Source organism: Botryllus schlosseri, chromosome 1, assembly GCF_051294905.1.
Source record: "Botryllus schlosseri isolate E-star chromosome 1, Bs_hap1, whole genome shotgun sequence".
Lineage (NCBI taxonomy): Eukaryota > Metazoa > Chordata > Ascidiacea > Stolidobranchia > Styelidae > Botryllus > Botryllus schlosseri.
In genome coordinates, this window is record NC_137236.1 from 5,670,159 (window position 1) to 5,698,057 (window position 27,899).

Sequence of the window (27,899 nt, forward strand, 5' to 3'; positions counted from 1 at the left end):
GCTAAACATGTCCGTTCCCATTACACGACAACTTCGTCTAAAGCAGTGGTTCCCAACGTGGGCGATATCGCCCCCCAGGGGGCGATTTGGCGATCCAGGGGGGCGAAAATGACGAAGGGGGCGACAGGGGGGCGAAAATGGACAAAGGGGGCGACGGGGGGCGAAAATAGCGAAGGGGGCTATAGGGGGGCGATGACGCGAAAAATCGGCTGACCTTTTTTTTTTTTTTTTTTTTTTTTTTTTAGTCAACCCGCCGGTGATTACAGTCTGTGTGCCCAATTATCGGTGCACAGAATTTGGGGGGCGATGATCGGTGTTGACCTTGAAAAGGGGGCGATGGGTCGAAAAAGGTTGGGAACCACTGGTCTAAAGGAAACGTCTACTTACCCCAATGCAATAGCAACCTAACTAAGAGATCTATCGATAACTCGGGACCTATCATCTGGAATGCATTACCATCACATATCCGTGAATTGCCTCATAATAGATTCAAAAAAGCCCTACTTGATCCCATCTTGTCGTTACACTAACACTGTTGCCCTACCTCGCCCAGGGCCAGACATTGCTTCATTGATCATTTGCTACCATTGTTTAATTGCTTTTCTATTTTCCTTTCTTAACTAAACATTTTTTTACGGCCAGACTGTTCTGAGTCAAGTGTACCTGTTGATTAGGGTTAGCTCGGATATCAATAATTTTCACTATCCGGATAACGGATATATCCGGATATTTTGGAATTTATCTAACCGGTTAACCGGATAATAACTACTAAGTGAGACAATCGATTTCATTAGGTCTGCATGTAAAACGGATCGCAAAATCATTACACAGATTGTAGAGTACCTACCTACGCGCGCAGTATGAGCGAATACGAGAAAGACCACGCAAATTTAATGTTCACTGCTTCTGCAATGCCCTCTTTTTAAAGCACAGATGCATCAATTGTGGAATCCTGTAGCCGGGACCGGAATTTTGTAACAAAGAGTCCACGTTCATTGAATGCTTTTTCAGCTTCCACAGAAGTGGGCTGAATAGAAAGCAGCGCTTCGTAGAGAGTCAAAAGGTTGGCAGGTCGTACCCCGGAAACTTCAACGGCTTTACATCCTTTTGACCATCCTTATGTTTGGAGTACTAGAAGAACGACTAGTTGATACTGGAATTGATGCCGACATGATACCTCGCTCTAATTCACGTGATCAGGCACGCAGCCAGCCGAAAATGTAGGGGGATTGATATAAAGTCAGTGGGTTTCGATTTTTTTTTTTCGAATTAATCATCAGCGGAAATCAATTACGCTTGCACGCACGCACATTTTTGCGAACATTCGATGTCATTCAGTTTCGCGGTGTCACTCTCAGAATCACTAATTAGAATACACTTAACGGCATATCGTCAACAAGCCATCGAGAGATAGGAGCCAATGCATGCTGGGTCCGAGATGGTTAGGCCAGCGATTATATCGTTCGTATAGGCCTATTGCAGATACGATTGTGTAGGTCAACGATAATATCGTGAGCACCAAGCCAATGAAGATGCGATTGTGCAGGCCAGCGATGGAATAGTTTGTACACTGCACAAGTGCACATGGCCTATTGCAGATGCGATTCTTCAATCCAGTGGCACTATCGGCTTGTTGAAGACGCGATACATCAGGCCAGAGACGATAGCCGAGCGCGCGGCAATTAATGACCTAATTTAACGATCTTCTCAGCAGGAGATCGCGTCACTACATTGTGCGATGTTTACAGACGGATCTTGCTATTGGCAACACGCTTCTCGTTAATCGGCCGCGCTAACACTGAATACGACCTATTGAAGCTTACTAAAACGTGTAAAATGCATTAGAAACGATTCTTTTTTATCCGGTTAACCGGCAGAAAAATATCCGGATATCAGATAGTGAAAATACCTGCGGTTAACCGGTTAACCGGTTAACCGTTATCCGGATAATCCAACCCTACTGTTGATGCTGGTGTGATCAGACTAGATGACCTTCACGGTCTTATCGATCATTCCTATCTAATACCGAATACTGTGCACGCATATTTTCGGTACCACCATCACTGCCGTTTGTTATGTATTTTGGTTCGATGAAAATAAAGACTCTCTCTCTCTCTCCCATGCTCACATGAAGCGGCTAAGGCTGTAGAACAGGCCGCACATCTTAATTTATAAATTGATAACTCATCATCAAGAATGACGCACAGGCACAGAAAACATTCCGCGCTTACCAATTTACTTCCTACATCTCATTAGAACGCGATTTTTCTCTATGCTCAAGCGGCAGAGAATGCATCTTGGCGACAGCCTTCCCAAACTGCCAAAGCGGAACGATCGCTAGTGTCTACACTACACCACCTTAGAACACTATGGTTTTGCGCAGTCAATGGGTGTGATGGAGGTGTGTCTGTATCCTGTGCCGGATTGTAAAATCGATATGCGGCACTTCCGAAAGCGATACTAAAGCGCGTGCGTAGTAATAGCAGTAGCACAGATATTGTTACGTGAGTATTCTGGAAAATTGCCGGTCAGTACAAGTAAGGCTTGTCCTGATAGCTTGCTATATGTTATGTTTTGTATTGATATAATAATGCCTTGTATTATTCTGGCTGCCAGGTTTCTGGAATCTCGTCAATGACATCTACATATTGCAGCAACTTGCCTAACACTGATTGCTAATTTGTTGATTTCGCCACTACCTAACAATGTGTTCTAGGCATGCCTGGAGAGAAACATAGAGAGAGAGAGAGAGAGAGAGCGCAGACTTGTTCCAAATACCAATCTAGTTAGTTGACGGTCAGCTAGATACTGTTCTTCCAAGAAGTTCTAGTTAATGATTTTGAATAGTGGGCAGTTCTACACTACAAAAACAAATTAGACAAATTTGGTCTCAAATTTAAGAAATGAGGATGATTTCGTCTTATTTGCAGCAATGTCAGTCTCACTGATGAATTGGGGTCTTTAAATTGAGACTGATTCAGCTGTTTAAGACCATATATAATTGTCAATATTATTTGGTTTCAAATGAGACCAATAAAATGCATCTAATAAGACATATTGTGCTTAATAAGACAGTTTTTGATGTGTCAGTATTTTGGTCTTGTTTTTAAGACAAATTTCGCTAATCAAGAAACGACATGATTTGTGGTCTTAAAATTGAGACCAGAAAGTTGACATGGGCCAAGCCAAGAGCATAAAATTAGACAAATTTGGTCCCAAATCGATTTTTTAGAAAAAGAAGTCTCAAAACCAATTAGTCTTACCAAGTGCATTCTGTCTCAAAACGTTTTTTAGCAAAAAAAGTCTTGAATACCAATTAGTGTTATCAAGTACATTCCGTCTCAAAAGTAAGACCCAACTTGATCGAGAAGCACTGCTTTGGAGGCATCCTTTTCAATGTTCGGTTCTGAGTGAAGGGGGAGAGTGAGAGAGACCATGGGAAAATACTTTTCTAAGGACTTCACAGACACAGCTAGCTTATCGAGATCATTTTTGATGCTTCAGTTTTTTTGGTCTTGTTTTTAAGACGAATCGAGCAATATTTTTCGTCTCATTTTACCCACTCACCATAAATGCTATTTTCGACTCAGACAACCATTTATATATTGATCTGAATAGTACATGTAGTAGTAATTGGTATGTACCTTGATAACTATATCTAGTGAATATCTTGTAAACTCCTTAGTAAAGTATCATCCCAACACTGCAAATTCTGGTCTCATGCTTCCCTTCGCTCAGACCCTAACATTGAGAAGGATGCCCCCTAAGCGCTGCTGCTATTTTCGATCAATTTGTGTCTTACTTTTGAAACATATAGTAGTTGGTAAGACTAATTGGTCGTTAAGACTTTTTTTTTTGTAAAAAATCGATTTGAGACATTGAGATCAAATTTGTCTATTTTTTTTTGGAGTGTAGTTCTGACCTAGAAACATGTGTTGTGATTTTTAAATGGAAAATTGTGGAGTTACCCAGTGAGCCCAGACCAGTGTTCTATTGCGTGATGTTGTTGCAGCTAATGTCACCAGTGCGGTTGGTCACAATGATTCGGGTACTGAACTCTGAATCGAGCATCAATCGCAATAATTATGTCAAGTAGTGAGAGATGATTTTTTCAAATACTGTAACCGTACACCCTCTGATAACAAGAGTTATATCATTACTGCGATACGCCGGTGATTGAACTTGTTGCAAGTAACACAATCAGCTATTATTGCAAGCAGAATTTTTCTTAAAACGCAATCAACTCCCCGTTGTGAATCTGTATAATTATGCAAGCTATTACCATTTGATGATACTATTTTTCACGCTGACAAGACCATTCATGTAGGAATGATGAATTGGAATGCAACTGAGCTCACTGCAAGTCTTAACATCGGATCATGAGGTTGGCTTACTTGGGTGACTGCTTGTTTATTAGCGGCTTTAGCGCTACAGCAGACTGGGCCAACTAGATCATTCTAGTTGTCTAGACTAATGAGACGGTAATGTCATTAATCGAATTCTAATCTAATTTGTGTAATGTGTCCATGCTCTCATTTTAATTCTAATCCAATTTCCTGAAAATGCTACAGGAGAACCGTACAGTGAGAAACGAACTGAGTTCTGTTTACAGACATTTGCCGCAATCATGCTTATCAGAATGAAGTTTGATTTGATATGAACTGAACTATTCAGTTTTTCGAAAATTTAGTAATTCTAATTCTTTGAATATAATTTTGAAAAACCTGTTTAGCTTACACTCCAATGATTATCTAATTCGAAAAAGCTAAAAAATCGAATTCTAGGCCAATTCTGGAAAAAAGCGGCACTTCTTCGGTATTCTCCACTCAGCGACCAGTGTTCTCCATGATCCTCATCTTTTAATGTTCCCCATGAATATATAAAAATGATTGTGCTTCACATCGAAACCAACTGCGCTGTATCTGTTTATCGGGAACACTAAAAGATGGTGATCATGGGGATACCGAATAAGTACCAAAAAAGCTGCCTGCTATAGCCTAGTTCTATTTCAAGACATGGTATCGCGATTACCAGAGAACCCGGCCCTTGGAGAACCCGGCCCTACCAACTCGGCCCTCGGAGAACCCGGTCCTTGGAGAACCCGGCCCTGGGGAAATTTTGTATATGAAGCACGCGTGGTCTACTAGTTGTGGTATTCACGGTGTTTTTCGACTACTCTGGACCTCGGTGAATGCGGCCCTCGAACAATTTTGAATTAAAAATGCATTAAATGTGTACCCGGCCCTCGGGAAATTTTGTATTCACAGGCAATCCTAATATCCCACCTCCGGCAACCCTAATATCCTAACCCTACCCCTAATATACCACCCCCGGCAACCCTAACCCTACCCCTAATATCCCACCTCCGGCAACCCTAATATCCTACCCTAACCTTAATATCCCACCTCCACCAACCCTGATATCCCACCTCCCCCAACCCTAGTATCCTACCCGAACCCAATGTCCCACTCCCCGAACCCCAATGTCTCCCCCCTACCCTACCCTACCCAACCCTAACACCCCACCTCAACCTACAGTTGCGATAACGAGCAGACCACGCGTGGTTGATATGTGAGCAATAACAATCGTTGGGATCTATTTTTCGTCTGAACAAGTCACACACAATATACAATGCGATAAGACCCAATGGGATGTCATGAACAGGTACGAGGATGTCGAACGTCGCACGTCCGCCCCTCGCCAAGTCAATTCAACAATGAGCCGACCACGCAATCGTGATCTGATCACTCCGTGACTGCGTGACCTACACATGCCCTGACCTCCTTACAAGACCGACAAATCAGTTGATAATAACATTATTACTTTATTAATTCATGTTAATACTTGTGAATACACTTAATTTCAAAATTTCCCGAGGAATTCACAGAGGGCCGGGTTCTCCGAGGGCCGAGTTGGTAGGGCCGGGTTCCCCAAGGGCCTGGTTCTCCGGCAACCATATCTATAGGATAGCTATGGCCTATTTCTAGTCTATTTTGGAGAAGCTGAAAATTTGCTAGCTGTCCAAGTCTAGCTGTTAATTTTTACTCGGAGATATTTTGGAATGAGCAGAGAGCTTGGTGGATACAGTATTTTGTTATTAAGCCAAGCTGTATGCAATATGCAAGTCGCTTGCGTAATCATTCGCATCTCCAACAGGAGTGGTGCGCCCGACATAACCGTTGGCCTGAGCAATCGCGTCTGTAATTGTAATACTTCTCGTGCGCAAGATGTCTTGTGTCGCTGGCCGGAACTAACGCGTCGCCGACCTCACAGGCTTGGGCTACTATCTACTCTGGTTTAGAGACAATGCTGGTAATTGTATTATGATCAGCGATGGTTATGTCATGATTGTTGAACAGTGACATCGCAAAACAGAATGACATGGAATACTAAAACAACTATTCATGTATTGCTAATGCATGGTGCGTACTATACATGGGGGCAGGTTTTTTCCCCAGAATATACACTTCTTAAGGGTGCGTATTATACATGGGGGCGCAGTATGTTCGGAAAATTACGGTAGTACAAAGCTACACAATGTTAGTTGAAATGACATTTCTGTGAAGTTGTCATCAACAACCGACAGCATTGTCAATGTCGCACGAAGAATTATGCTCGTTGTGGCCGCATGAGCAGCTCATATTTAAACTTTGCACATTTCATATTGTTATGTCGTCACAATTAGTCATACTCGAACAACCACATAAACCCCAAGCCCAATACTTATTCAAAATTGAATCACTCAGTTACTCACTTCTGCTCAGTCCTACTGACTGCGAATGACTCAACTCATCCAGGCACTAAGCTACCTTTTAATCTACAGCGTTTCTAATTTAAAAAGTATTTGTGACCTTACGGTTAAACATATCACTTGACTCACATCGTCATGGACAACATCTTTCGAAAAGCACCAACATCACCACAGTTTCGATAACATCCTATGCAAAATAGGCAAAAATTTGGGGTTCGTCGATAACTTGCAGATTTTCGTCACGGTTAGGTTAAAATTCTGCTTGAAACAGTTGATACTTTCCAAATGTTTTTATTTCTGTTTTCTCGTTGATGGTAAGAGAGAGGTGGAATGCTTCACTATTGACCATTAGGGTGGAGTGAAAATGACATTTTTTTTTCAAATCAAAAAAGGCCTTCCTCAATCCTGACAAATGACCTAAAACTTCAATTAAAAGTGACTTCAGGGTGTGCCCCCCATTTTCCAGCCGGCAACCCCCCACTTTCTGCGCGTGGGGGGGTAAAATGGCCCATCTCGGCAACCGCTGGTCGTAGAGTCATGATATATATATAGCTCAAAATCTGCGGAAGCATCATGTTTCTATCGGTCTTCTGAAGAAAGTTTTCTCTATTGTGAACACAAAATGAGTTATGGCCAGTTGTGATCTGTCATTAGTTTTTTTAAGTAAAGTAACACAGTGGCAATACCAAATATTGGGCCCATATCCGCAGATTTTGAGCTATATATCATGACTCTACGACCAGCGGTTGCCGAGATAGGCCATTTCACCCCCCACGCGCAGAAATTGGGGGGTTGCCGGCTGGAAAATGGGGGCAACACCCTGAAGTCACTTTTAATTGAAGTTTTAGGTCATTTGTCAGGATTGAGGAAGGTCTTTTTTGATTTGAAAAAAAAGTCATTTTCACTCCACCCTATTGACCATGGCAAATTTTTGATTCAACAAAAAATAGTAGCCCGCCTACAACATTATACGCTATTATTAAAACAGGCTTGGATAAGTTCATGAGCTTGTATTACCACATAGTTGTAGTGTTAACCATGCCTCACGAAGGCAAAAATTCTATTGATGCCGTTGGAAATTATTGCGGTGCTACAACGATCATATGAAAAGCGGTACCGTACAGTACTGACTTGCTGGACACCATGATTTGAGCATTGTACTTGAATCTAAACCGAGTTTTAAGTCTAAAAACTTGAGTCGGATAATCAGAAATATGGCTTATTCAGGTACCGAAATCATATAATCCTTGTCACTGAAACCTTGTATATCAACAGAAAGTATAGTTTCGATAATATTCGTAAATGTGTAAGGATTGGAAACTTTAATCTTAATATCGCAGCACACGAAGCATAAGTCGGTAGTGCAAAACTGTGTACATTAGTGGAAATGGCGTTTCGGTGACGTTTTGATCAGTCCACAATATTACACAAAGTCAGATAACATAGGTATGGCGTTCGGTGACATTTTGATCAGTCCACAACATTACACAAAGTCAGATAACATAGGTATGGCTGTAAAAACTTCCTTGTTGTTCTAATTTTCAAGTAGTTCTAATTCTAGTTCATGATTTTGAATAGCGTCCAGTTATAGTTCTCGTTACGCATTTAAAAGAAAATTAGCTGCCGATTAACTGAAACTTGAATCAGAAGTAGAGAACGTGTTGTCCTCTAATAATGTAAATTGTGTTGCCCTTGTTTTATTTGGTGATGTTCTTGCCAAGAATGTAATAACTTGAGTCATGACTCGAGTCAGACTCAAGTCAGGACTTTCCGATGACTCAACCAAGGACCAAACAGAAAATTTCACTGACTTGAGCGTAACTGGTAAATGTCTGTAGCTGTTAACAGACTTGAACGTCGAGATAGTTCTGGTTGTTTCATCAGTTTAATTAGAGTGACATGCCAGTAATAGTAATCCAATACTAATCTAATTTTTGCAATATGTCGTTATTATAATTTACTGTCTGATTTTCCTGGAAATGCTTCAGGTATAGTAGGCCTACATTATCCAGTGCAATGTGTAACGAGTGAAGCTTGCCGTACAGACATTTGCTATTCCTATGTTTATGAGAATGGACTCTGATATGAAGTGAGCTTAATTCGAGTTTTCATGAATTTCCAAAAGCTGAAAATCTATTTGTCCAAGTCTGCCTGCTATATGCTAAGACATTTTCTGGAAAATACACATTGAAGCAACGTGAGGCCCTCAATGAGGACACCTTTTGTATAATGCCATTCATATTACATAGCACATTTTAATTAGGCCTACTCCTGATGAACAGCGTTTGTAATTAAATTTTCATGTCCGTCAAGAAATGTCCAAGTCTGAGAGTAAACCTAAATTGGCTTTAGTACAGGTGCCGTAAAACCTGCGAAGAGTTGCTAATATCGAATTGTGTGTGGACAGGTTTAAAATTAGCTCAGGTTAGTTTGTAGAAGGAACAAAATACTGAAATATCTGTATGCCGACGTTAAATGATATTCTCGACTAGATATTCAAGAGCCTGAACTATGTTTGTTGATCTTGGCGGGATTTTCCTTGCAAGTTCATAGGCGCAGTCCCATGTAAATTTTATTTTTTAATCACATGAACCCCACTCCCCGGGGTCACGCTGGGCCAGTCTCAGGAGTAGCTGCAGAAGTCACGGTAAATATTCATAAATATTTTTCGTTTCTTGTGAAAATCATCTAATAATGGTTCTGTAATTTTGACGTTGTTGTTTATGCACTGCTGATTCTTGGAATTAGTATTCTATAGTGATGCATCAGTTGTGTAATGTAATAGATTTTTTTATTGACTAGTCGAAATTTCGTGGTTTGCTGAATGCTTGCAGATTATCGTATGGGCTCGCCACTTAGAAAAGGTCAAGAATCACTGCTATAAATAGCTGTAGCTTTTAAAATACCTTGCCATTTGAGTTGATGATAATTGGGTGGTGAAGATTTTAAATGTTGACCTAGGAGGTGTGTCTTAAGAAGTGGAAGAACTACTGTTCTAGAAGATATACCTACATACATTTAAGATACTGCCAACGTTCTTTATTGTACTACAGTTTTATATTATTAGGTATGTGTGATTGTGTATACTGGACTGACTGGTGTGGTTGTTCAAGAATGACTTTTGTGATTTACTGGCTAGTCGAAGAAATTGCCAAGTTGTTAAAAATCTTATTAAGGTAGAAAATTATTGATTTTTGACTACAATCGAAAATTTTATTGAAACTGTACCACATGAAATTATTAGGTTGTCTTGTCAACAAATAATATTGAATGATGCATGCATATGCCTCAATTCCAACCCATAGGCCTAGAAGTAGTATGGTAGGAAATGTTGGATTATGAGGAATAATAATTCTGTATTAAAACTGTATTGAGTGGGTTCATGAGACTGTATTACTGCACAGTTGCAGAGTTAACTAGATCTTATGAAACCAAAAATCAAATTTGGGTCCCGCATAGCATTTCATTAACTATTTTCATAAATATGGTAAAATGCCATACAAAGTTCTTCCATCTCGTTGTGATTGCCAAAGTTCAAAATGAAATGATGTCTGAACCAATTTGGAAACTAGGATTCTCAGGCAGTGTCCCCTCTGTGTAGTGTGAACTGTGTGTACTAAAATCTTAAAGTCTAGATCAGCTGTCAATTGTAGCCAGTGTCGGGATCCATGCACCACTTTTGGGTCCTTTTCTATTCACAACAATATTACCTTCACCAATAAGAATTTCCGGCGAACATGTTAAAATTTATTGTGTTTGTAATGGGTTTAGGGCAGACTTGGACAACTAGAAAACTCTCGGCTTTTTTAAAGTTAGCTAGCTAGCTACACATTTTTCAAATTTCAAAATTAGATTAGACTTAGACTTACTGATAGTGAATTTGTAAAAACTTTGTAGTTGAATCAATTTAATCTCATATCAAATCAGAGCTCATTGTCATACTCATGGAAATATGTGTCCAGCAAGCTTGCCCGATTTACACGATAATGTTCTCCTGAAGCATTTTCAATAGAACCAGACGGCAGATAAGAAATAAAATGAGAGCATACAAACATTCACAGATTAGATTAGAATCTGTATTTGAGCCAGTGTTGGGATCAAGTCTCTATGCTCGAGTCACCTTGAGTCATTGCAAATATTGAGTCGAGTCAAGTCAGGTCAATCGATTTTCGAAGGTGACCCGAGTCAATTCAAGTCCCTCGTTTTTGGAGGTTACTCGAGTCAAGTCAACTCACGACTCGTGTCATGATTCAAGTCGAATTAAATTTTCGAACTATGAGTGCTGATGTAAAGTCATTACATTTTCCTGAATGTGTGAAAAACAGATTAATTGACCAAAATGACCATTCATCTTAAATCAAATAACGAATACCGTAATTTTCCGAATATAGTGCGCCCCCATGTATAATACGCACCCTTAAAATGAAGTGTTTATTCTGGGAAAAATCCTGTAACCATGTATAGAACGCACCCTGCATTCGCAGTACATGAGTACAAGAATAGTTGCAGTTTAGTATTCGATGTTGTTCTGTTTTGCTATGTCAATGTCGAACAATTATGACATGATGATCGCTAATCATAATACAATTGACGGCATCGTCTCCAAACGAGAGTAGATAGTAGCCAAAGCCTGTGAGGTCGGCGACGCGATAGCTCAGGCTAGCGACATACGACATCTTGCGCACGTGGCCTATTTATTACAATTACAGATGCGATTGCTCAGTCCAACGGTTCTGTCGGGTGCACCAGTCCTGTTGGAGATGCGACTGATTACACAAGCGATTATATCTTGCGCACATGGTCTCTTGTGTATGTGATTGTTAAGGCCTGTCGTTGACGCGATAAATTAACAAGGATTGCCGCGCACGCTTGTAGCAATCAGCGACCTAATTTCGCTGGCGTAAAAACGGAAAACCAACTCAGCAAGAGATCGCGTGTTTTGCAGACGACACTCGTTAATTAAAAACGCGCTTTTCGTTAATTGGCAGCAGGCTTCTCTATTTGACAGCGCGTTACACTCTATAATACGAATTACGATGCCCAATGGCTAGAGGTGATGCGCGATTTAAACAAACATGAAGAAGAGTGTGATTTCAATTTTTGACTTAGCGATTTTTTTTCAAGGCTTGTTGTACCCATGTATAATATCACCCCCCTATTTGAGGGCAAAAAATCGGTAAAATTTTGAGCATTATACATGGAAAATTACGGTATATTGTAAACTATACATACAAAGAGGCATTGTATCGCTCACCAACACGCGGAACAGATGAATAATACGAGAGTAACTGTTTTGCCACATGCTCTACAGCAGAGGTCTCAAACTCAAATGTGCTCGCGGCAGGGCTTTGGAGCAGCCGTAAATTTAAACTGCTCCAGCTCCGGCTCCGGAGCTCTCTTCTACCATACATTAGCTCCGGCTCCAGCTCCGGAGCCGCATTATTATCAATGCTCCGGCTCCGGCTCTGAAATTATCGAATTGGCCTGTCTATATCAGGGGTGGCCAACCCGCGGGCCAAATGTGGCCCGCGAGAGGTTTTGCGTGGCGTGCGCGGTAATTTCCTATTATATTATCGAAAATGAATTGCTCAGATTTTGAACTTGCAATGCCAACCAAAAATTACAATTCTGGCGGCGACACTTGGGATGTTGCTGACTAAAATATCAGTTCCGACTTCCGACGCATTGGCAGATCCAGGGTCCAGTCACATTTTCAGTAAATCATCGTACATTACAATGAACGAAAAAAGTAGCGAAATTTGTCTTCATGCTGCGCGTGTTTAATTGTCACACAGTTTCTTGCTTGGTAGCCTACCTCCTACCGAAAATTAAAAAAAAACGCCTTATTTACCCGATTGAGTCTAACTGTATTCGCAATTACGGGAGAAAGACAAAACAAAACACAAAACATTTATTTCGGATTCATTCAACATTAAAATTCAGGCCTGGTGTTCAATTATGATAAATCAGCAGATGTGGTTGTTGCATATACATAATGGCATCTTTGAAAATAGGTCGGAGCCGGAGCTACTCCTCAAATAACGGGCTCCAGCTCCGGCTCCGGCTGAATTTTATATAGAGCTCCGGCTCTAGCTCCGGTGAAAATGCACGGCTCCGGCTCTGGGCTCCGGCTCCGGCTCCAAAGCCCTGGCTCGCGGGCCAATTTCTTGGTTTTGATGACGCCGCGGGCCGCACCACCAATACTAGGGATGTTCAACGCAGAATTTCCAAGTAGGCCTTGTTTGACGGGAGCTTGAAGACAGGCATTCCACAAATTTCATGAAAATGTAATTTACTATTGTGTTATTCACGCTTGACACGGAAAAAATCATATTTTCAAATATTTGAATAAAATTGTTTTTATGCCGGGCCTTATTTGTTCAGTTGAATATAGGCCTAATTCCACAATGCATCTCGTAACCCATGATGTGTAAGAACCCATGTAATAGAAATGTCCAATCGTAGATGAATTCATTGCTGTTACAGCTGTGAAGCGTACTACAACCTTACTTGCCACCGATAATAACATGGATAAAGACATCGGAAAACACCAAGCATGTAACACACTACACGTCGCGGGAGTCACATAATGCCGATGATTGCCATACTGACATGATTAGATAGCTATATACACCCTACGCAACGCAAGCTATATGACCTTTTGATATATTACTATTCCCTATGACAGTTTCATAGATTGTTGCGTCCGTAGGATTGCCAAATCACGGTTCCGAGTCGCAAGTCCTTCTCCGATTTTAACGTTTGATTCGACTCAACTCGGGTAATTTTTATTTAATCACCCAGTCAATCCGAAATGGAGTAATTTTACGAAAGATCGCACAAAACCAAATCACAATTTTCAGTCACGAATCATCAACGGACCATGCTTTATCATCGTGAACTAGAAATGTGACGTAACAGCTGATCCTCTACCACATGGTAGCTTTTAAAAGTGATGTGATAGTGTAGTTTGTCGAGATTTCAGTGTTTTTATAGCAGTGTTTGGGTGAACTTCAAGTTATTATATCTAAAAAAGATATGTGGCACTGGCATATAATGTCGAATACTTGAAATTCCAAAATGCCGTTAAGGGCCGCACAAAATGCTCTCGCGGGCCGGGTGTTTGAGACCTCGGCTCTACAGTCTGTTATTATCAGCCAAAATAGAGGATCGAATATGAAGCCTTGAGATGTTGAAACAAGTTGATATGGTACAATACACCACTAGGTTACATGTCCGTGAGAATTTAAAATCATAAACTATATCCATTCGATTTAAATTATACACGAAAGTTCGTAATGGTGAGCACTGCATCATGTAAGCACTTGATCCGTCTAAGAAAAAGAGATGCATTCCTATTAGATCAGTGGTTCTCGACCTTTTTGTCTTTGCGTACCCATTTCAGACCGCCACCGACCCTCGTCGACCCCTCATGCACATTAGGGTTGTCCAAAATTTGGAAAATCTTAAAAATACCCCGTGATTGTGTCTCATTCCATAGATTATTGATAAAAAATAACAATGAGCCCAAAAGAAGCTCACGGGAAAGCCGTTAAGATTTCGGCCAAAGCGTTTTAAAGTAGCTGCCCAAGAATGGGCGTGCCACCGACCATAGAACCGCGAGAAGACTAGTAATCAAATAACCACGGCTCCTGATTGGCTAATTGGCTATGCTTCAATGATCACTACAGCAACAACTTGCTGATTATGTGCTCAAGGAGTCTGCTACCGGTGGGGATTCTGAAATCGTGTTGTTGGTAGGTTGGCAGATGATGATTCAAGATTAATTCAGGACATGTTAAGGTACGAAATACATGATGAACAATCAACAGCTGCTTCACATAAACTTCTACAGCATGACTGCTTTGCTGTGAAGGAAACGGCTGTAGCCAACATACCGTGTTTTCATCGAGGGAAAGCAAAGACGCTTATGCAAGTAGTGAACGAATTCCCCGTTTCAGAAGGGATCCATCATCAGTGAATACAAATATAAAGCTTGACCATGACACTATACTTTGTGTGAGCTTATTGGACTCAAGTTGTAGTAGATAGTTGATATTTTGAATGCTCTAGGGATTGACTGAATCAGCCGGTTGTGCTTGGCAGTTATACTTACAGCAAATTGAATTCACATGTAAGTGTTGTCAAAGTCCTTAATGATGCTGCAGAAAAGAGGTGTAAAGTAAGCACAATGCTGGATATCATGTCCAAACTATGCTGGATACTATGCAGTATAGTCTGTGATTATCTTTACACCTATTTTCTGCGGGATCAATAGGGACTTTGACATACCACATTGGGCATAGCCTGTGCGAGTGTGCGTTATCATTAGGGACTTTAGCAACACTTACAAGTGAATTCAATTTACCGTAAGCATCTGATGAGTGCCAAGCATAACCCGCTAATTCAGTCGATTCCAATATCATTCAAAACGTCACCTATATATTACAGCTTGAGCCTAATAAGATCACACAAATTACGGTATCGTGTCATTGATAAGCTTTATATTTGTGTTCACTGATGATGGATCCTTTCCAAACGGGGAATTCGTTTACCGCTTGCATAAGCGCCTTTGTTTTCCCTCGGTGAAAACACGGCATGTAGGCTACAGCCGTTTCCTTCCAATAAAGCAGTCATGCTGTAGAAGTTTTTGTGAAGCAGCTGTTGATTGTTCATCATGTATTTCGTACCTTAACATGTCCTGAATTAATCTTAAATCATCATCTGCCAACCTACCAACAACGCGATTTCAGAATCCCCACCGGTAGCAGACTCCTTGAGCACACAATCAGCAAGTTGTTGCTGTGGTGATCATTGAAGCATAGCCAATTAGCCAATCAGGAGCCGTGGTTATTTGATTACTAGTCTTCTCGCCGTTCTATGGTCGGTGGCACGCCCATTCTTGGGCAGCTACTTTAAAACGCTTTGGCCGAAATCTTAACGGCGTTCCCGTGAGCTTCTTTTGGGCTCATTGTTATTTTTTATCAATAATCTATGGAATGAGACACAATCACGGGGTATTTTTAAGATTTTCCAAATTTTGGACAACCCTAATGCACATGCATCTTTGGTGGATTGATACCAGTGCCTTTACTGTCGGCAAATCAGTTCAATTAGCTTTGAATGCATTTCAACTCGGAGCCTTCAAAACAAGACGGTGGCATTTATGGATTTCATAAGAAATCTCCAAAGGTCAACGACAGGACTAAGCATGGTGATCCTGATCTTGAGAATCGGCTGCAAGTAGTTCGCGTGTAAAAAAATGCTCATAAAGTAGAGTTGTGTATAAATAATACCCTGAATGATGAATATCACGCAACATCAACGACTATTATTGGTATCGTAATTAATCATGTTTCATAGAACTCCGTTGTGTACAGCTGCTCGTCTGCTTCGTCACCATTTCAGACATGCCCGTGTCAAGCATATTAGCATTAGACATGCATTCATTTTGATAAGTGAGGTTTGAGTCGCGAGATGATAATGCCACTCAGATTCGGGTAGTGGTCGTAAACGTTGAAGAACCATTGGTGTTTAACGTGACCAAGGCCATGGTGCCCACTCCGACTCCCAATCGCCTGGCCAAACTGAGCTGATGGTGTCACACTTGCTCCAAAACTGTTTTGAATCTAATATTCAGTCATCCCGGGGACTTATTGAAGACAGAGTGAATTAACAGTTTGGTATCTTGGAGTTGAAATCTATCGAACGATCAAGTTGTAAGCCTGAACGTCCCAAATGTTCTACCCGCAACCAATATCCGGAAGCGAATCTGAAATGTAATTGTGATCCACAAAGTTTGTGTGAAACATCTATAAGGAACTACACGTCTGAATTGTCAGGTTACCGATCATCACAATGCCTAATAATTCTACTAAACTAGTAATATGAAATCATAAGTTTGTTATTCTTGGATATTTTTATTTATCACACTGCTCCGTTTTTGCTAATTTTTCTGTATTTCAGACTGAGTTGCCATAATATTAGAATTATAATACTATTTAATAGCGCAACCAAGCTATCGTTGGATCCTCGTTTTCAAGCAGAGAGCGTTTGATGTGGGATGCTTCAAGAAGTAAAGTAATATACATATAATCCAGAATAATGACAAGGAAGATGTGCTCGATCTGTGGAAAGAGCTTCCATCGTAAGGACGGATTGAAAGCTCACTTGCAATTCCACCTTAGCCTTATAGATCGAAATACCGAATGTGAGATATGTGGAAAAACCTTTGCTGCAATCACTTTATTGAAAAAACATTTATTATCCCACACTTTTTTGAAAAATCATGAACGCAAAGAGTTTGGTCCGATTGGTCACTTGAAAAGACTTGCTGATGCACGTACTGCTCACCTTGGAGTCAAAAACCACGACTGTGAGATCTGTGGAAAATCGTTTGTACGGGTTGGCGACCTCAAAACACATGGAACTATCCATACTGGATTCAAAAACTATGCATGTCTGATCTGCGGAAAAGCGTTTACCCGGCTTGGTCACTTGAAACAACATGAAAATACACATACTGGAGTCAAAAATTATGAGTGTCAGATCTGTGGGAAAGCGTTTACCCAGCTTGGTGCCTTAAAAACACATGGAAATACACATACTGGAGTCAAAAACTATGCATGTCAGATCTGCGGAAAAGTGTTTGCCCATCTTCATCACTTGAAAAGACATGAAAATACACATACTGGAGTCAAAAACTATGCATGTCAGGTCTGCGGAAAAGCGTTTTCCCAGCTAGATACCTTGAAAGAACATGGAAATACACATACTGGAGTGAAAAACTATGCATGTCAGATCTGCGGAAAACTTTTTGCCCGGCTTGGTGACTTGAAAATACATGGGGATGCACATACTGGAGTCAAAAACTATGCGTGTCAGATTTGTGGAAAAGCGTTTACCCTGCCTGGTAACTTGAAAAGACATGGAAATACACATACTGGAGTAAAAAACTATGCGTGTCAGGTCTGCGGAAAAGCGTTTTCCCAGCTAGATACCTTGAAAGAACATGGAAATACACATACTGGAGTCAAAAACTATGACTGTCAGATTTGCGGAAAAGCGTTTACCTGGCTTGGTAACTTGAAACAACATGAAAATACACATACTGGAGTCAAAAATTATGAGTGTCAGATCTGTGGGAAAGCGTTTACCCAGCTTGATGTCTTAAAAATACATGGAAATACACATACTGGAGTAAAAAACTATGACTGTCAGATCTGTGGAAAAGCGTTTATTCAGCTCAGTTACTTGAAAAGTCATGGAAATACACATAGTGGAGTCAAAAACTATGCATGTCAGATCTGCGGAAAAGCGTTTTCCCGGCTTTGTGACTTGAAAAGTCATGGAAATACACATAGTGGAGTCAAAAACTATCTATGTCAGATCTGCGGAAAAGCGTTTTCCCGGCTTTGTGACTTGAAAAGTCATGGAAATACACATACTGGATTCAAAAACTATGCATGTCAGATTTGCGGAAAAGCGTTTACCCGGCTTGGTAACTTGAAACAACATGAAAATACACATACTGGAGTCAAAAACTATGCATGTCAGATTTGCGGAAAAGCGTTTTCCCGGCTTGGTAACTTGAAAAGTCATGGAAATACACATACCGGAGTCAAAAACTATACATGTCATGTAACTTGAATAGCCATGGACATACACATTAGGGAGTAAAATATTTGCATGTCAGACGTGCGGAAAAGCGTTTACCCGCCTTGGTGCCTTGAAAAGAGATAGAAATACACGTACAGTAAAATAGCAGAACGCACAGTAAAATAGCAGAACGCATGTCTTTTTTTTTCTCGCGAAGATGATCTCGAACACGATGCAGTAATATTGACAGCTATACCTTATATTAAAATATGCTGTTGCTTAGAGTGGACGTCCATTCACTCTGCTATCATGTCAATACGATTTAATTTATCTTTGAATCACCTTCCCGGCTAAATGTTTACTGTGCCGGGTATGTAAAAGTGGAGGTGGACTTGTATCTTCGTGTTACCAAGCCTCTTCCACATATCCATTTAGTTTTGCCACAAAAAAATCTGTATACGTTGGTTTTCTCATCTGATTTTTTTCAGTTTGAAATTGTTTCTCCTAGTTTCATATTGGAATTACCGCCTCCATGTACAATACGCACCCTTAAAATGGCGTGTAAATTCTGGGAAAAAGCATGTATCCATGTATAGTACGCACCCTGCATTCACAGTACATGAATAGTTATGTTTTAGTATTCGATGTCATTCTGTTTTGCGATGTCACTGTGGAACAATCATGACATAATCATCGCTAATCATTATACACTTAACGGCATTGTCTAAAACGATGATAGCAGACGAAGCCTGCGAGGCCCGCGCCGCGGTAGTTCATGCCAGCGACGATATCTTGCGCACGAGGCCTATTAGATGCGATTGTTCAGGCAACTGTTACGTCGAGCGTACTAGGCCTGTTGGAGATGCGACTATACTGTGTAGGCCAGCGATTACGTCTTGCGCACATGGCGTGCTGTTAATGCGATTGTTCAGGCCTGTAGTTGACAGCGATAAATTAGCGAGAATTGCAGCAATCCAGTGATCTAGTTTCGCTCGCGTTCAAACGGCAACAAACTCACCAGGAGATCGTTTGCTGTTGTTCAGCGGAACAGCGCAGACGCTAATTGGCAACACGCTTCTCGCTAATTGGCAGCGCTTAACACTGATAATACTAATTACGGGGCAGATTTTTTCAAGGCTTGTTGTACCCATGCATAATACGCACCCCCGATTTTAGGCCGAAAAATCGGGAAAATTTTGCGCATTATGCATGGAAAATTACGGTACTGCCTGAATCAATTTCAATGAAGACTTCTTTGTTATAATTTGCGCGGGGTCTGTTGGTCAGAGATGTTTGATGCGTATATTCAAGTCTTTGTGTCACAGTATGATGAGCTAACAGTAGTTTATGTCACCTAATATTTAGGCTTTCTGCGCATTATCCTTCGTCACATTCTCGGGTGATTAGCAGTCTGCGCATATTATTTTCGATTTCGTTTCAAATTGTAATGTTGTGGTCATTTTGTAAATATGTGTTTCTTCCTGCCATTCATTTCAAGCAATTTTTCGACATATTCACTTAATCATTTTCAATCCGTTCATATTTATGGATACCGTAATCCTGGAGCTACAATAAGCTCCTCGTAGTCTGATATGATGTTCTGTCAGCTTTTTGCTAGTAATATCTCCTAATTACAGCAGTATGCAGAGTCCATGCAAAGACGACGTGAAATGGATCCCCGTATAGTATATTTGTGATCAGAGGTGGTCAGTAACGAAGTAATTCTACTTTTTCGAAGTACTCAAGTAGTTTCCCTCGACTTCTGGTACTTACTCAAGTAGATCCGATTTTCGCTACTTCTACTTCTACTTCGCAATATTTTGTGATCTACTTACTTACTTTTCGCTATTTTCAGTTTGTCAAGTAGAAGTAGTTCAATCTCCCAATCAGGAAGATAGCCTAAGAAATTTTGGGGATGTTCTCACGGAGTATCAACATTTAATTTTCATAAAAGTTGAGTAAAGCCAAGAATTTTCGTCGCGCTTCGCGTGCAGTGGATACGGAGTGACCAGTATGATTTCCTGAAGTATTGGTGACTATAATTCAGGTAGCGGGTTGGCGTGCTTCCGTTCACACCATATTGTCGCCCTTCGCCCATATCAAATAATTGATCACAGTATATATGGCTCATCATAACGTTTGAAACTGACGTTTCGCAATCTAGCATTTACTTGTCATATCTTAATCTAGCTCTGCCCATGGCGTGTCCTAACTTGGAATAGTGGACTCTAACTTTTTGTAGTTTTAGAGCTGTTTTAGCATGCCACCTTTGAAACCTTCTGGACTAAAGGCATGAAATATATGTTACACTTTTAGAAGTAGTACTTATATTTCACTTTTAATTCCCAGTATTATATACTTATAGTTATAATTAATATCAGTTCTTTTGTCTGGATAACATACATGTTGAAATATACAAGCAAGGGTAGTAATGCCTTTAAATTCCGGAAATAAAGCTACACAATATGGCATTTTTACGGTCCACCATATTTTTTATTAACGTTTACTAATCGCGCAATGTGTTTACACCGTATCCTTTGTAAATTCTACGCTCTTCGACCAAACTACGGGCCTTATGGGGGATGGCGCCGTACCATGCCGTTTTCTAAAACGTGCTGTTCGAGAAAACAAAGGAATAGTATCGCATTTCCATATCAATACTATCATAAAGGGAATGAATGCTTATGCTATCGAAAATTGGATACCTGTTGGTATGCATCAATGTGAATCACGCTCGTCACCTTTCGCACAGCTCAATTTGCCCCTTTTCACAATACATGTGAAAGAATTAGGATCGTTTGCACAACTACTTACTTACTTGAGTACTTTTAAAGTCACTCAATTTTACTTATACTTCAAGTAGTTTTAGGTTGCTTATGGAAGAAGTACTTCTACTCGTACTTGAGTAGATTTTTTCGTCGCCACTTCTACTTCTACTTGAGTAGCTTTATTGACTACTTTGACCACCTCTGTTTGTGATACAGGTGATTAGCACATCATTGATCGCTATCCTCCTCATAAGATTTTGTTTCGTTCAGATTATTTGTAATTCATAGCGCACCACGGTGCTCTTAACCTTGTTTTGTTTGATGAAACCTTGAAGCTGCTACGACGAACTCATGAACCCTGATTACTAAAGAGGCAAGCTGAGGTAAATCGTGATATGAATAATCATTAGGCATATCAATTGAACTACTCAGAGCTATAGACATTAGCGACACTGTTAACGAGAGCTCGATTATGGCTGCAGCCTCTACGGAAAATAACCTTTGGTCGGTGGTTTCACCTCTCTCCCACCGCACCAGATATTTATTGTTTGATTCGTGACGGTTGCTTCTCCAAGAACTCAGCAGCGGTAGAGGAAAACCTGTGTCACTCCCTAGCCAGCATGATTGGGTAAGGAATGATGTACTGCGTGAAACTTGTGATGAATATTTGTACTGACAACATAGCCCTAATCTTCTGTGACAATGCAACACTATTGAGGCACATAATGGCTTAAAATCGTCATTTACTTTGATTTTATCAGAATTGCGGGTCACATAGAATGCCCCTTTGCAAGAAGTGTGCAGGGCACTATGAAACATTTCGCCATAGTAGTATTGTAATGCCTTTTGGCTGTCTGTAAGTCGCATGACCTTAACCAGTGGCTCTCGACTGCGAGTCCCCAGACCTGTGCCAGTCTGCTTTAAATTTTCAGTCGGCTGAACAAATATATATTTGATATGTTCGTAATCGCAAAATGTAAGAGGTGGTAATCTTGTTCAGAACTAGAACACCGCCTTCTTTTTATCCGTCATCACAGCGCTGCAATTATTGCACCGATCCAGGCGCGTAGCCAGCCGAAAAATAAGGAAGGGGTTTTAAAATAGAAGGGCGGGGTTTTGATGTTTTGCGAATTTACTTGATATAGCGTCAATTCATTAGGGTTAACTACATGCGTAAATGACGATTATACATTATACAATCTCCTCGTGTTCACGATTATACGCGTTTGATAAGCTTGTCGACGAGTCCGGAAGTACTGTTTAGTAGCGACTCCCTGATCTGTCGTCAACAATTAAATACCTGCGCTTATCAAAGCGTCGATTAATTAAATACGCACGCTCATCAACGCAGCCTCGTCAACTATTTGCGCAAGTCGAAATGTCCGAGATTTTTGGGAATATGTGCCATAATGACGCCGATTTTAGGTGCTGCAAACCTGTCCTATTTTATAACTCAAGTCGATACACATGTTCTGATGGTTATGTTTAAGTATTAGCGGAGATTATTACGCACGCGTCGCACATGTTTACGGACATTCGATGTCTTTCAGTTTCGCGATGTCACTCTTTAATCACAATCGCTAATCAGCATACAATCAACGGCATGGTCTCCAAGCCATCGAGAGATAGAAGCCAAACCATGCTAGGCCCGAGACGCGATCGTTAGGCTAGCGACGGAGTTAGGCTAGCGATAATCTATTGATATATCTTTCGTATTAGGCCTATTGCAGATGCGATTGTGTAGGGCAACAAATGATATCGTGCGCTTATCAATGCGTCGAACAACTAAATACGCGCGCTTAGCAATGCGTCTTACGTCTTACATAGCCTATGCGACGATTTGCGCAATTCAAAATGTACGAGTTTTTATGGAATAGGGCTATAATGACGCCGATTTCAGGTGGTTCAAACCTTACCTCTTTTTAGCCTTGACACACAGCTTTTGATGGTTATGTTCAAGTATTAACGGAAATCAATTACGCATGTACATTAGGGCTGTTCAAAAATAACTTTTTTTTCCCGATTCAAGCCGGTCACCTCGTAAATCGTGAGGTTGCAGTAGAAAACCTTGCTCACCAAATTTCACTCGATTCCAACCAGTAAAGGCCTCCGCAGATCAAATTAAAATTTTTAATTTATAATTGAAAATTAAAAAAAAAGTATCCAAATTTTTCTGCCAACCCCATGAAATTGTTGAGCTGTCTTCAAAGACGTTGCAAAACAAATTTGAGTCAATTCCGACCAGTAGAAGCGGAGTTATGTGAGTTTTTCGTTGATAAATCGCGGATTATCCACCAATCAAGGATAATCTGAGAAATATCATCGAAAAACTCACATAACTCCGCTTCTACTGGTCGGAATTGACTCAAATTTGTTTTGCAACGTCTTTGAAGACAGCTCAACAATTTCATGGGGTTGGCAGAAAAATTTGGAAATTTTTTTTTAATTTTCCGTAATAAATTAAAAATTTTAATTGGATCTGCGGAGGCCGTTACTGGTTGGAATCATGTGAAATTTGGTGAGCAAGGTTTTCTACTGCAACATGACGATTTAAGGTTGACCGGCTTGAATCGGGAAAAAAAGGTTATTTTTGAACAGCCCTAATGTACATTGTACGTACGCACGCGTCGCATATGTTTGCGCACATTCGATGTAATTCAGTTTCGAGATGTCACTCTTTAATCACAATCGCTAATCAGCATATACTTAACGACCATTTTATCCGAGCCATCGGGAAATATGAGCCAAAGCATGCTAGGCCCGAGACGCGGTAGTTAGGCTAGCGATATCTTTCGTATACTAGGCCGCTTGCAGATGCGGTTGTGTAGGTCAGCGATGATATCGTGCACACCGGGCCTATAGCAGATGAGATTATTCAAGCCAGCGGAACTAGGCTTGTTGGAGACGCGACAAATCAGGCTAGCAACTATTGCCGAGCACGCGGCAATGAATGACCTAATTTCGCAATCATCTCAGCGGATGATCGTGTCGCGTTACATTGTGCAGTGCATCGCGCACGGACGCTAATTGGCTACACGCCTTTCGCTAATTGGCCGCACTCAACACTGATAATACGACTTATTGAATTGTAACCGACCATTAGCGTCAGAACGATCATTTCAAAAGAAAGGGGTTTCGTGTTTAAGAAGGGGGTTTCACGCTTCTAAAGGAGGGGGTACCGACCCCCGAAACCCCCCCTCTGGCTACGCGCCTGGTTCTGATAATCATAGACTTTGTGGTGACTGGATGGTTGGGTGTCCTTTCTCCTAATTGATTTCCTGTTCGGAGGGGGTTGGGGAGGAGGGGTAGTAGTTGGTGGTGAGGGTGGGACCGGGGGGGTTATATTGATTTATTTATTGCGTGAAAAAGATAATAATGCGTAGGTAGTCAAAAACAAGAAATGGCGGTAGTACAAATTAGCACATAGCATGAATAATAAGATTTTGTCATAATCATTTTCATCGTATTATATATATATCCGCGTTCTACGTATCTATGATATCGTAGATTTTTAGATCGTTTGCGTGCGCGTCAGTGGTTCGGCAGTCTATCGCGTTTTCTTTATCCTCTGTCCCATTGTCGTCTGGTTTGTGTCTGGAGGTCTTCTCGTATATGCTCGATCTTGGTATTCGCGTCATTTTCATATTCGTCCGTGATGTCGAGGGTCTTCTTCCATCTCCACACATTCATCTTCATATTTGCGAAGGTTGTGATTACGATTTTCTTGTGCTGGCCCACATATGTGTTGTGGAGGATGTCGACGGTGGATACGTTTATGTCGGTTCTCAGCTTTTCTTCTAGATCGGCTCTGACACTGTAAAAGAGTTTTCTATAAGTTGGGCATATCGTAAAAATATGGTGCATAGTGTCTCGATCTTTTCGACAGAATTTGCAGTTGTTTTTGAGTGCTTGCCCATTTCTCCATGTCCATCCGGCCTGGTCTTTTTTTGCTCCTGTAAAATAGGCTTCGGTATTTATTCTGTATGATGTTACCCTCTGCTGGTTTGTGATATGGTGTCTGATATCTTCTTCATGTAGCCATATTTCTTTCCAGTTCGGGATCTCGTGGTCGCCATGTTTCGTTTTGATCTTGATTAGCGCGGCGTAGATATCTTTTTGGTTCAATTCTCGAGCTGGTGTGTCGTCGTTCTGTAGCAGCTCATATATCCTCTTTTCTTCCGTCCAGTTCTTAGTTGGTGAATATCTGTGTGGGAAGGAGTTGCTGTAGAGGTTATTATTTATTGTTCTCACCTTGGTTCCAAGATTATAGATAGCTTCTGCATGCCATATCTCGGTTGGCGAGGTGGTGTTCGCTATTTCTTGGAGGCGTTTGACATTCCTGGCTTGTATTGTAGTGATTACGTCAGGGAATCCGATTCCACCATGCTCTTTCGGCTTAATGAGAGTGTTTCTCGATTTCGATTCGATCTTTTCTGGGGACCATAGTATGTCATATATGATTCGTTCAAGTGCTTTTCCTTGCTTCTTGGTAATCTGAATATTGTAATATACATATGTTATATTGGTCATTAGATATGATTTGATTGCCTGCGTTTTTCCTATCCAGGATAGTTTTATGGACTTGATATAGGCCGCATGTTTCTTCATATCCTTGATGAGATTGTCGTGGTTCGATTCCCTTGCATCATCTCCATAATATATCCCCAGGATTTTGATTGTCTGTTTGGCAAAGTGTGCGTGCCTGGAGTCTCGTAGGCGAGTTTGTGATGTTGGGTTGAGCGCTAGGATTTCGGTCTTTTCGGTATTTATGTCTTGTCCTGTGATTCTATAGAGAATTGAGAACTCATTAAAGGCTTCTGTTATCGATTCGATGTTGCTGAGGTATAACGTGATGTCGTCCGCGAATTGGTCTATTTTGTGCCTTATATTACCTATGCGGATGCCACTTATTTGGTCGTTTTGATCTATTTTACGAGCCAATGGGTCGGCGCTAATCGCGTAGAGCGTCATGCTGAGGGGACACCCTTGTCGGATGGCCCTCGTATATGGAATGGTCGCTGCTTCGTAGCCATTGATTTCAATTGTGGCTGTTGGTTCTTTGTATATTGCGCGAATCGCGTTTATAGTCTGGGGTTGGACTGGGAGTCGTTCTAGGATATTTAATAACATGCGATGATCTACCTTGTCAAAAGCTTTGCTGGCGTCTATCGTCATGATATATCCTTGTATCGGTTTATCTTCATGGTATCGTAGGGCGGCATTGATGTTGTTCAGGACTGCTTCCATTTTTCTTCCTGGTATTCCGGCTTTTTGAGATTTGTTGATCGAGTCCTGGATTTCTTGAGTTAATCTGTGATTTAGGATTTTTGTCATTATTTTATAATCTATGTTGAGCAGAGATATTGGTCTCCAATTTTTCAGTTTGTGCTTCTCTTTTCCCTTGTGAATTAATATGACTTTTGCTCCATTCCAGCTTTTGGGTATTTTTCCAAATAGTATGGCGTTATTTATTATCTGAGTTAGTGTTGTACGCACCGTCTTCCATGTTGTGAGATAAAACTCTACCGTGAGACCGTCTGGTCCTGGTGATTTTCCTCTTTTCATTGTTTTGAGTGCCTGCAGGATTTCTTCACTTTGTACGGGTGGTTGCCGTTCGTTCGATTTTTGCTGTGTTGTGCCGTGCTCGTAGGATGCCAGGTAATCTTCTTGATTGGCTTGATTGCTTTCTCTATGACTCGCCCATAAGTCTAGGTAGAAAGATTGTATCTCGTTAGCGATTTTTTGTTTATCCGCTGTTATTGAACCGTCTTCAAGCTGTAGCTTTTTCATCTCAGTTTGCTTTCTTCGCTTTTGGAATTGGGACCAGAAAGTTCTTTGCTGGTTCCTTTCTCCTTCAAAAATATCGCATCTCGTTAACATTTTGAGTTTACCATTTAGTTTTTGGTATTTGGTATTCTCGTCACAGTTCTTATTTTTATCAATTTCGTACCTTTTGCTTATGTTCGCTATTTTTGCTTTTAGCGTGTCCCACCACTCTTGGAGCGACTCGTATTTCTCTATCGTGGCCTCTTCTGTGTCGACAAGATTGGCTATGATGTCTTTATACGTTTCATCACGCAGCAGGTTATTGTTGCATTTCCAATTCCTTTTATGCCATCGGGTAGTGGGATTTATCTCTATTCCCATTGTGGGGCTTATATGGTCAGCGACAAAATTATTTTCGTGACCTGCAAAGGTGACGTCATCTAAGAGTTCTCTTGATATATATACTCTATCGAGTCTTGTCGAGTTATAGGTGGTTACGTGGGTATACGTTTGCTTCTTTGGGTATTTGTGCCTAAATATGTCGATCATATGGGTTTCTTCTATGATCTTTCTTAGTATATTTGTCCCAGTTCTGTTTTTAAAGTTTCTTTTATCTTTGATATCTTTTTCGTCTAGTACAACGTTAAAGTCTCCTCCCATAATAATGGGTATATCGATTTCATTGATATGTCGACTCAGTTCAGTCAGGAAGTTGACTTTTTTATGACGGGCTTCTGTTCCTAGCCCGGATGGGGCGTATATGTTGATTATTGCTATGGGGCATTGATCTAGTTGGACGTATAGGCATTGAGCTCGATTTTCTATAATGTTTACATTTGAAAGTATTTGACCTTGCCAGTCCGATCTCGCTAGTATCGCGGTGCCGTCGTATTGTCTTCTCTTGGTCTTTGAGTTGACGAAGATCGTATATCTCATTTTTTCTGCCCAGGTGCTTAGTTTGTTATAATCCACTCTGTGAGTTTCTTGCACTAGCATAAAGTCCATTTTCGAGTCAT

The 27,899-nt window shown here is 40.8% G+C and overlaps 2 protein-coding genes and 1 long non-coding RNA gene across 3 annotated transcripts in view; 2 read left to right on the forward strand and 1 right to left on the reverse strand.

The window, feature by feature from the left end:
- Positions 1-27,899, reverse strand: part of LOC145433781 (uncharacterized) — a 358,802-nt gene that overhangs the window by 273,846 nt on the left and 57,057 nt on the right. The gene's annotated exons all lie outside the window — the stretch shown is intronic.
- On the forward strand, positions 1,965-14,184 carry LOC145452280 (uncharacterized). Its single transcript, XR_013919294.1, has 2 exons — positions 1,965-6,666; positions 7,876-14,184. It is a non-coding gene; the product is annotated as an uncharacterized LOC145452280 (long non-coding RNA).
- On the forward strand, positions 14,806-22,170 carry LOC145433285 (uncharacterized). Its single transcript, XM_080310376.1, has 2 exons — positions 14,806-21,500; positions 21,600-22,170. Exon 1 carries the CDS (start codon positions 16,856-16,858, stop codon positions 18,398-18,400), a length of 1,545 nt encoding a protein of 514 aa, XP_080166502.1. The 5' UTR covers positions 14,806-16,855; the 3' UTR covers positions 18,401-21,500; positions 21,600-22,170.

Coding starts and splice junctions, on each gene's coding strand:
- LOC145433285 (XM_080310376.1), top strand. CDS start 16,856: ATGACAAGGAAGATGTGCTCGATCTGTGGAAAGAGCTTCCATCGTAAG.